This window comes from Cricetulus griseus (assembly GCF_003668045.3).
Source record: "Cricetulus griseus strain 17A/GY chromosome 1 unlocalized genomic scaffold, alternate assembly CriGri-PICRH-1.0 chr1_1, whole genome shotgun sequence".
Lineage (NCBI taxonomy): Eukaryota > Metazoa > Chordata > Mammalia > Rodentia > Cricetidae > Cricetulus > Cricetulus griseus.
The window spans coordinates 184,553,958-184,565,125 of record NW_023276807.1 but is presented as its reverse complement, the minus strand read 5'-3'; the positions used below and the strand labels follow the sequence as shown (position 1 = coordinate 184,565,125).

The 11,168-nt window shown below is 51.7% G+C and overlaps 1 protein-coding gene across 1 annotated transcript in view; it reads left to right on the top strand.

Annotated features, from left to right (window-relative positions):
* Positions 1 to 924: 924 nt before the first annotated feature.
* Positions 925 to 11,168, top strand: part of Grid1 (glutamate ionotropic receptor delta type subunit 1) — a 692,044-nt gene continuing 681,800 nt past the window's right edge. Inside the window, exons 1-2 of the mRNA XM_035452799.1 lie at positions 925 to 1,003; positions 3,286 to 3,441. Of these exons, the coding sequence (XP_035308690.1) occupies positions 925 to 1,003; positions 3,286 to 3,441 (235 nt within the window). The remainder of the gene's footprint in view (positions 1,004 to 3,285; positions 3,442 to 11,168) is intronic.

Genomic DNA, 11,168 nt, shown 5'->3' with positions numbered 1-11,168 from the left:
GTCCGCCGAAGTCTGCATGGACACTTAGGGTTCGAGCCCACGGCCTGCTCGCTAACATCCTGGTGCTTGACTCAGTGCTCCGGGCTTTGTGTTCTATCTGAAGGTTGCCCAAGTCGGGGATCCGGTTCCGAGAGCGGTTGTCCATTCCGGCCACTGCAGACTCTCGGCTGAAGTCCCCTGTCGCCAGCGAGCTCCGAGACCCCCACCTCCCCGAGGGCAATCAGTGGTGGTGCCTCCTCCGTTTCTCCGGCGAACCCTGAGACCAGGCCCTTACGGCCAAACCTCCGCTAGCCGCAGACAGGCCAGGTCCTCACCGCGGTCCCGGCTTCGGAGCATCCCTTGGCGGGGAGCGTGGAGCACCGGGCGCCCCCTCCAAGCAACGAGCGGGCGAGCCGCGCGCTGCGAGGCTAAGGCTCCGCAGTCACGTGGTGGAGAGGAGGGCGGAGGGGAGGGAGGCAGGCGGGAGGGGAGGGGGAGCGCTGCGAGGGGAGGGGGAGGGGAGGGGGCGTCCTCCGCAGTTTGCTCCTTGCCTGGGCTCAGACACACAGCCAGCCCGGAGCCGCCGCTCCGACCGGGCCGCCGCCGCCTCTGCCTTTGCCTCTGCCTCTGCCGCCCCCAGTGCCGCTCCAGCCGCTGGAAGCGCCGCCGCCACAGCGCGGGCCGCCCCCGCCGCGCCGGCCTGGGCTCGGGCTGCGAGCGCGCCGCAACCGCAACCAGAGCCGGCGCGGGAGCCCGAGAGCACTGGGCTGGGCTGGGCTGGGGCGGGCGCAGGGCGCAGGGGCGGGAGCGCGGGGGAAGACGCACGGGCGGGCTCGGCTCTCCCGGGGAGCGGCCCGGGACTGCACCGGGACCCGCGCCTCCCCGCTCCGCGCTGCCCTCGGCCTCGCCCCGGGCCCGGGCGGATGAGCCGCGCGCCCGGGGGACATGGAAGCGCTGACGCTGTGGCTTCTTCCCTGGATATGCCAGTGCGTTACGGTGCGGGCCGACTCCATCATCCACATCGGTGAGCTCTGAGGGCGGACGGGCCGAGGTTGGGCGGGGGGCCCCCAATAAAGACAGTGATGTGCGGCGTCCAAACTTGTCGCTTCCCGGAGCCGAGGGGCTCGGCAGGCGGTGGTCCCCTGAAGGCCCGCGCCGCCCCGCGGAGGAGCTGTGCTCTCGCCGTTCGGAGCTCCTGCGGGCACCTCGCTGCTCCCCGGGGCTCCTGCCAGTGCGCGGGGCCCCGCGGCCTCTGCCGACACTTAGGGCCGCGGCTGCGGGGAACCCGGGGATAGAAGCTTATCGACAAGGGTGCCCATGGCGGGGCGGTCGGCAGGCTGGGCCCTTCGGTACAGTCTGAGCACTGGGGCCAGGGGCGGACAGAGCTGGGGGCTAGCTAAGTTGGCAGGGCAAGATCAAAGAGGCCAAAGCGGAACCATGTGTGGCTGTGGATGGGTGCTGTCAGCGTGCCAGTGTGTGTGCACCTGGCACGGTGTTGGTGTCACTGTGAGAGGGTGTTGGGGTGTGTGGGGCTATCTGAGCGTGTGTTAGTGCGACTACCGCGTTCTGCCAGCCTGTTAGAGTGGACACAGTGCTTGCCTGTTTCCCTGGTGTGTGTCTGTGTATCTCTCCGTGTGTGTGTCTGTGTATCTCTCCGTGTGTGTGTGTGTGTGTGTGTGTGTGTGTGTGTGTGTGTGTGTATCTGGTTGTGGCAACTGCAGCCCAATCCTGGACAGTTCCAGAGTTTCTGCCTGATCTAAGTCTTGGGGCCAGCGTACAGTCTCTGGGTGGTAGGGGTGGAGGGAAGGAGCGTGGGCCATGGGGTGGGGGCGCTGAGCAGGAAGAGATGGATGGAGAGGAAGGAGATGAAAAGCAAAGGAAGGGGCGATCACAGGAGGGGTAGAGGTCGGGAGTTAGGAGCCGAATGACTGGGATCTCGAGAAGTTGGACCGGGTTGGGGGACTGACAGCGGTCTCTTAGGGGGGAGCCCCTCCGCAGTCGCCTTTCCGGAAGTTGGGAAAGACCAGCGAACAGGGACAAACCGGGGGTTGGGAGGTGTGAGAAAAGGTGGCTGATGTTATCCGCGGGGCAGAAAGAGGAAGGGGTGGTTAGGGACTAAGTTCTGACACCAAGGGCTGCAGCGCTCCCCTCTGGGGCCGGGCCAGGATCCAAACCTGCTTCCCGCCCAAGAGCTGGCGGCGTGGGTCTCGCGGTCAGCATTGCGGCTCCACTGTAGTGAGAAATCCGGGAGCGGAGCCCTTCTACCCAGCTCTCAGCTCCAGGGCAATTACAAGGCCAAGAAATAGGACCTTGGCGACCCTTGGCGCTTGGCAAGGGTGCTGGGGGTGGGGACCCCAGAGCAGCAGTCCAACTGATCTTGGCTGTAAGCGCAGGGTCGGTGAAAGCGTCAGTCGGCCAGAGCTTGGGAGGAGCTGTCCTTGCTTCTAGAAGGACCGTTCAAGAGTGGTTTCTTCTGGGACTCTCAGTACTGCTAGAGCAGAATGTTTAGGGGTTTAGGATACAGCCCCACCCCTCCATACATACAGGAAGAGGAAGTGAGAGACAAGAGCAGAGGCACGAGGCCATGCAGCATCTTGACCATCCAAGATGCTTGCTATCAGTGCCTTATGCATAAAAAAAAAACAAAAACCCTGGTGCAGGAGAGCCAGCTGTGGACCACCTTCTCACTTCTGCATTCATCAGGGAATGCAAAGAAAAAGGAATCATCACTCCATCCTGGGACTGGGCTAGGGGACAGTGTCCTCTTGGAGAATTCATGTTGGCTCCTGGGATGGGATTTGTGGGACCATGTCAGCTGTATTTGAGCGGGAGGATCCTCAGCTTGCCCCATCTTCTGTATGGGGCATGGCTAGGACATGTGATGGGTTGGTTATGAAGCACATGTGACCTGGTGGTAGCAGGAAGGATATGCATGTGTAACTCATGTCAACTGTGCGCACGTGTGCAATGCGAGGAGGGGAGCATATCCTGTTTGGGTTATGCTGGGAGATCTTTAAACTACTCAATCAAAACAGAATCGTGAACTGAGACTGGTGGCTCGTGCCTGAAATCTCACTACTTGAGAAGGCTGAGGCAGGAGGATCACTATGAATTCAAGTTCAGCTACCTGTCTCAGAAGGAGAACCTGTCTCAAAAAAGCATCATAAACAAAAACAAATACACAGTCCTAGCTCAGTCTTCCCACCACTTTGTACCTAGTGGTCCAGGCAGTGCCCTGACCCTAGGGTGGAAGAAAGGTGGGTAGGGTTCCTGTCCAGGCCTGTCTTGACTCCTCTTTCCTCTCAGGTGCCATCTTTGAGGAGAACGCAGCCAAGGACGACAGGGTGTTCCAGTTGGCTGTATCAGACCTGAGCCTCAATGATGACATCCTGCAGAGTGAGAAGATCACTTACTCCATCAAGGTCATCGAGGCCAATAACCCGTTCCAGGCGGTGCAGGAAGGTGAGTGGCCACTGAGCCCATGCATGAGTCACTGGACTGCAGACAGTGAGGCTTCGAAGCAATGGGTCCAGGCAGGGTTGCTACCCAATCGGTTGTGCAGAGTCTCCTAGGCTCCTGGTCGGCAGGCTGCTATGCCAGGTGTGGTGGTGTGTTCTCCCAGGCCTAGCAAGGTAGGGTGGCTCCGTCAGGGCAAGCAAAAAGTCTCTATGCACTGCAGGTGGGTCTCCTGGCAGGACAGTGAAGCTTCTTTCCTGCCCGGTGGATGTGGATGTGGGTGTGCTCCACACCGTTGAGCAGGCGTACAGCTCAGGGCCGTCTTTGTTTCTCGCGTGTTGGGTTTGTGGGTGGGTGTGTCTTCGTGCGGTTATCGAGTGCACCTCCCTAGAAGCCTCTCGTGGCCTGTAGCCTACGGGAGCTCGGTGCTTGTCCTATGCGCCTTCTCTGTCGCACAGCCTGGCTGGCGCGGTTGCACACCCTGTGCTTCTGCTCTGCGGGACCACAGCTTGGCTTCTCTCTGCCTCACTCCACTGTGTGTAGAGCAGCCAGTTCCTTTGCCGGGGCCAGCGCTGCCGGCCTAAAAGGCATTGCCGCTTGGACCGGAGGTGGGCGCTGTTTGCTCAGGAAAAGAGAGGAGCTGGATTAGATCTGATGGCAGGAAAATCTTAGTCTGCCCGGGGCAGCAGTATTTCCCTGCAGCTGTTTCTCTGGGACTCCTGAGGTAGGCAGGGGCAACAGGTGGGCAGCCAGTGAGGCCATCACCTTTTGCTGGCTTTCTCTGGCACCTGCACTCGTGGAGTGCACTTACATACGTGCAGGCAAAGCACACATACACTTAAAATAATGGAAACTGCTGCTTTCAGCACTGGCAGATGTCTGTTGTCTGATGTCTTCGGATGCATTAGTGACAGCAGCTCCCTCTACTTTTCCTCCTCCTACAATCCCTCCACTCCTACATGGCTGTCTGCTCTTGAAGTGTCCCTTCTCTCATGTTGTTGATTCCTGGTCAAGGCCCATGCTCTTTCCCCTACCTCTTTGTCTTGTTTTCCACAAGTAGGGCTCCACTGTGGTGCCAGTGCCCTGAAATGCAAGGGCACAGTTGGAAGGGACTTCCATGCATGGGACTTCTTGCAGGGATTGCATGCAGGGACTTCTTCCCAGAACTGGCAGGGCGATGGGGCAGGGAGGAAGTGGGGTGACTGAGGACTTTGCTGCCAGTCTCTCCTTGGGCTTGTTTGGCCTAGGGTCTCCCAGTCACCTTGGAGTTGCACGCTGTCCACCAGTCTCCTAGTACCTTCGAGGATGAGGTGAGTCAGTGATGGATGTAGTCTGCAGCTGGTACTGGCATCTTCGTGCAGCTTTCGAGGACCTTCTGGTTTTAGGTGCAGCACAGGAAGGAAAGGTGGTCAGCTCTTGGGGAGTGACTGCCTGATTGTAAAGTTCAAATGATGAAGGATGTTTTCATTGTTCAAATCTCTAGTCCCATGTGCTGATTATGGTGGTGTTGGTGGCTGGTGCCCTGTATTGTGAAAACTGCTTGGCTGGTGATGTGTTTCTGTGGTCAGTAACACTTCCCACTCCTGAAGAAGACCCTGGTTTGATTCCCAACACCCATACAGTGGCTCACAACTGCCTGTGACTTCAGTTGGAGAGGTATCTGACTCCCCCTTCTGGCCTCTGCTGGTTCCTGCTCAAATGTGATGCAGGCAAAACATTCACACGCATAAAAATAGTGAGAGCTGCTGCTTCCAGACTTGGCAGATGTCTGTTATCATGTCTTATGCAGTAGAGGCATGGGGAGTCCCTGTCTTTCTTGTTTAGCCTCATCTTACCATCTGTCTCCAGATGCCCTCTGACCACAGACTTCTATTTGTGTACTGTTATCATGGTGGCCCATATCAAATTGGAGTACCCCTGTTATTGCTGTTGCTTCTGACAATTCTCTCTCCATAGTGTAAGGCATCTGTTGCTATTGACGATGCCCCTGAATGAAGCACAGCATCTCTCTCTACCAGTCATACCCCAGGGATGAAGTGCTGATCTTACATAGGGTTATAACCTGAGGCAGGATGCACACACAAAGATAAACTGTCCCTGGAGAGGTCATCTTTGTTCAAAGGAGCAGCTGTCACACGGCTTCAGTTGGTTTGTGCCTTGTTGGTGGGAAAAGTCCTAGAATTGTTATGTATCTATTTTGTAAAAAGAAGTCCCAAGTCTGCACTTCAGTGCAAAATGATGTTTTTTGAGGCAGGATTTTGCAGCTCAGGCTGCCCTCTTGCTTCAGCCTCCTGAATGCTCAAACTATAGATAAGCCTTACTCTATCACCACACTTGGCTTTCATATTTGGTTTTTAACCTGTCAACCAATGGACCAATTTAAACAACAAAGCATAACTCTGTGCCATTTGACCTTCAAGCTCCAAATACAACTTTGTCCTGGTAATAAAGGCTCCAGCCAGGGCCCTTAACTGGTTTAGATCTTTTAAAATTTTGATTGTTATTTTCTTTATTTGTGTTAACTGGGAAAATGTTTCTGTCTCCAAGGACAGCAAGTTTACAGTCTCAGAAGGATATTGGAGTATTTCTGCACATCTGGAATGAGGGAGTGAGATGCTGAGGGTCAGAGGTTTCTAGGTATAGAAACACTGGACAGGTGCTGTTTCTGAGCTGATATGTCCTGGTTAAAGCTGGCATGCACTTTCAACCTTGGGAGTGGTGTGGGCTACAAGCCACCTTGCTATCTATCTTATGGCCTTGCCTACAAGGAAAGGGGGGAAATACCAATGGAGGCTTTGGGAAAAGCTGAGCATTGCTTAGCAGCCTCCCCCCACCCTTTGCCTAATGCTTGTGGAACAAGTATTCAGCTCATTGGGTCTCCTTTTTTTGCTTGTTCTATGGGGTACTGTCTGCTCAGTAGCTGGCTCTTACTGGGTGGCTATCCCAGATTTTTCTCCTGAGTTTGGATACTTACTGCAGAGGATATTATTTGGGGAATGGAGAGCAAGGGCATGCTGGAACTCACTCTTTATCATAGAGAGGACAAGTACCCAGTGTGTCCCAAGGGGTCTGGGAGTAGAGCAATGCTGCCTTGTTTTAATTTGAGAGGCAGCACCACCACGCCCCAGGGATGGGTGTCTGATTGCTGGAGCCCTAAGATGAGAGCCTGCCTCACTCATTGCATGATCTGGGAGAGTTTTGGCTTGTGCCCAGCTTCTGTTTCTAGATCTGTTAAAAGGAATAATTGTAGTATATGCCTCCTGGGATTATTGGGAGGATTAAATGAGATGAGACATGTATAAATTGCCTGCATAAGGCCTGAGGTTGGTGTTCAGTAAACACTAATTCCCTCCCTATTCTCTGACCCAGCTATGACTTTTTTCTCAGAGTCTCTTAAGGCTGTTGATATTTTCAGCTACAAGTTTCTTAAGCTAGTGAATTCCTTGAGAGAGGACCCTAAATGACCTTTTCATTTTCAGCTTTTACTACCCCATACCCCAGTTATGAAAGGAATGTAAGGCTACAATGAACATGGGTTACTCTAAAATGTAAAAAAGGAAGAGGCCAATGTATGCTCATTACATAAAACGCAGAAGGTGTGGGAACAGCAAGAAGCAGAATGCAATCCTCCTGAATCCCACTGCATTTTTTCCTTCTAGTCTTTTTTTTTCTCCCATTGTATTTATAAATGAAGAGGGCTCTCATTCTGTTCATTGCCCTTTACTATTGGCTTTTTCAGAAACCTCCATGAAGTAGTTGTAAACATTACTTCTGGTGCCTGCATGTGTTTTTCAGTGTACACTTTTTTTTAATAAAAAAGAAATACAATCATTTATGCAGAGATATGCATACTTAAATATTTCTGAAGAAAACAAGAAACTCTCCTTGGATGGATGTGCTTGCCCTAAGATTTATACCTATGATTTTTCCAGAATGGTCTCACAAACTCCTTACAAACACTGTCTTTTAGGATAGTATGTAGGATATGTGCTCTATGAGCATCTAAAATTAATAAACAATAGAACAGGACAGTTAAAGCTCCAAAATGCTCCAACAATCTTTGATTGTTGAAGTTTGCATTAACATGTATGAAAATTTGTGTTCTACAAGACAAATCTGAGGAAAGATACTAATTTGTTGACAAAGTCATCCTGGTTTTTCAGTGCCTGCTCAAGCAGAGGATTATGTAAATGCATAAAAGAACTGGCTGCACGTGAGTCTCCCTTTACAGAATCATCTTTTACTATGAGCAAAAGATGGGAGTTACTGGATATGCTGTAGATGTATCTGTCACATCAAGGAAGCATAACGGTTTAAGGAGAGCCAGAGGAAAGGAAAGCACACGAGACAATATTCTTTAGTTGCCAGAAGCCCAAGAAAAAGACAAGGTGAAAGGGGCTGGGATGAGCACAGTTGATAGAGCTCTTTTCTCCCATGCACAGAGCCCTGGGTTCAACCCTCAGCACCACACAGACCAGGCGTGGTGATGCACAGCTGTCATGTGAGCACTTGGGAGGTAGGAGCAGGAGGATCCGAAGATTAAGCTTATCCTCAGCTACACAGTGAGTTTAATGCCAGCCTGGGCTACATGAGACCTTGTTTTAAATAGAAGAGGTGGGGGTAAGGGAGACAAAGTCAAGAGCGAGGATGTGTTGGAGTGCTCACCTCTTGTGCGTGAGACCCTGACTCCAATGCTTAACACCACATAAAAGAACAAAAAAGTGAAAATTTCCTAAGTATAGTGTATTATTGACAGATGAAGAAGAGTGATTAAAAAGGTACAGGAAGCATGTAGATAGCCACTTCTGAAGGTCTGGCAGGCTTACCCCATTACCTTTGTGATGGACACTGACCCTCACTTTGCCACGCTGGTGGTGTGTTCTGTTTGAGAGCCCTCTTCCATGACCACTGCTTCCTCTTTTGCTTACACTCAGAATTATAGGGTTCCTGGCATCCTTGAGGGCATCTTCTTCAGGATACTGAAGACATTTCTAGGGGCTCTGATTGAGTGTGACATCAAAAAGGTGTGTCCAGATTCGCTGCGACCATTGCATCACTCTGCTGTATTTGTTTTGTCTTGGAACAGAAACAATTTTTACCTCAAGTTTCGTTGGTTAAAACAGCACACATTTATTATTTCATAACTCTAGCGCTCCCAAGCCTGACATGGACTCATTGGCCTAAGGCCCAGGTGTTGGCATGGATGGTACCTTCTGGTTACCTTGGGTCAGAGTTGTGCCCTTGCCTTTTCCACTTCCCCAGTGCTGCTTCTTCCTCAACTCTGGGCCCCAAGAGTCTTCTCCAAAATGCACAGCAATGAGCCAGGTCCTTTTCATGTAGTGTCATCTGACCCCTCCTCTATCTTCCATAATCAAGAGTGACATCCATATTTTAAGGTTAGCTGATCTGAAAACTGAACTATATCAGTGGTCTATATTCTCCTGTGTCACATAGCCAGCACAGTTCCAGTTCTGATGACTAGGACATGAGTGTCTTTGTGGGCCACTATTACGAAGCCGCTGTGCCTGTTGAGGCCAGAGCATGTTGTTACCTTTTACTTTCTTTCCATTTCATTAGGTTTTGTCATTGCTTGCTGCCTTTTTGCTATGTCTGTAGTCTCATTCAGACTGGCTTGAGATGCCTGGCTGGGTTTTCATTCCACAGAGGTATTCTAGAGGTGTCTCAGTGTGGGCCTGTGAGGCCTCTACATCTGCAACTATGCTTTGGGTTGGCATATAGCTCCTCTTCTGGGCCTGGAAACTGCTTGCACAAAAGGAAGTGCACAGAGGAAACCTTTATTGGACTAGGCACACTGTAGGTCCCAGCCTCCATTTTACCCATGGACTCTCTTTATCAGAGGTTCACCCTCCAGCTCCTGTCTTCCCCTATGTCTACCTAAAGCCCTTGTTGTGGTGAGTCTTGCTTTAGTGCTCTGGGCAGAGAGAGACAGACAGAGAGACACACAGAAAGAGACAGAGACAGAGAAAGAGACAGAGGGAGGGAGAGAGGTAGAGAAAGTGAATGAGAGAGAGAGAGAGAGAGAGAGAGAGAGAGAGAGAGAGAGAGAGAGATGCTTTTTCTGACTCCTTAGCACTGTTGCCAGTGAGGCTTCAACCCTGAAGATATGTGCCAGGGTGGCAGGAACACCAGGTTCCTTGCTAGAGTCTGGCTAGGTACCAGGAGCTGTGTGATCCCCTCCCTGAATCCCCCCACCCTTTCCTCCCAGGCTTCAGGATTCTTCTCCAATGATCATTGGGATCATTTCACTGTATGTGCACAAATGTACATACCAGCATACATGTGAACACACATGTCTAAATGCATACATGCGAGTCTATACCCTTTCTAATTTTATAGACTATGTGCCTGCCCCATCTATCTCCCCATGTTTGGGGTTAGACTCTCATAGTTTCTACCTTTCCCTGCTCTGCTCTCCAGACTGGCATGTGAAGCTTACCTGGCAGTGAGCCCGAGGGTGTCTTATGCCAGGTATGTAGTGAGGCCACAGTCTAGTGAGGCTGTCAGTGCCACTTCTGAACTGCTGTTTCCGCATGTGTGCAGACATCCTCCAACTCCTGCAACGGCACTGGGGCCATTTCTCCAGGATTTTCTTGGAGACCTTTATGACTGTCCCTCAGTCCTTGCAGCCTCATCCTGTAGGAGCAGGCAGGGCAGGGAGACAGTTAAGAATCTTGTAGTGGCCAGGTCAGGACCCAGGCTTTGTTCCTTCAGTACAGTTGTCTTTCCTCGTAGTCGTTCACCCTGTTAATGGTTTGCATGGAATGTCCTCCACATGCCCAGTGCTTTTGGGGGCTGGTGGAACCTGTAAGAAGTGGGGTCAAGTGTGATATCTTCAGTGCTTGAGAGCGTGCTCTCAGAGAGAAAACTGGGTCCTCCCTCCCTTCTCTCTTTCATCTCCTGGTGAGGAGGTGAGCAGTATAGCTTCACCATGTGCTCTTACTGTGGTAAGGATGCCTCCCCCCATCCCTGAAAGCAACAGGGCCAACTGTGGACTCGGTAAACCCTACTCCTTATATGTCAGGCCTTTTGTCACAATAACAAAGCTGGCTAACCCAGTTCTCTAGAAAAGAGTGTTGACTCAAAAGTTAAAATGTTGCATCTATATTGCTTCTAAAATGTTTCTAGTGCAATTTAACCCAACACCTAGATGTGACTTCTTTTGAATTTTCTACCCAGGGCCATGCCTGTGAGAGGCTGGGGTGGTTAGAGGAGATTGGGGGGGATGCTGGTGTAAATAGGCATAATTAGAGTTCAGTAAGAGGAGCATGGTCAAGAGATCTGCTGTAAAGGGTGGGGAACATAGTTAATGGTGTTCTGTAGTATCCTTGACAAAGGCTGAGTGTTCTCATGCAAACATTTTTGGGTAATGCACTGTGCGATTAGCTCTATTTAATCATTCCTCAAGGTACATGGATACAATAACTGCAGAGTTTTATATAACAATAAAATAAAACAAACAATCCTGCTCCAGGCCTGGCCACCAGTGGGGCCACCAGCAGTGACACACCTCTACTGGACTTGCTACAGCCTCAGCCCTCTGGCCTGTCCCTTCTTTTCCTATTGCTGTGATATAATATTGACAAGATCAACTTATGGGGCAAAGAGTCATTCCAGCTCACAGTTTTACGTCCGTCGTGGTGGGGAGGCTACAGTGGCAGGAGCTTGTGGGAGCTGGTCACATGGCTCTGCTGTCAGAAGACAGCAGTGAATGC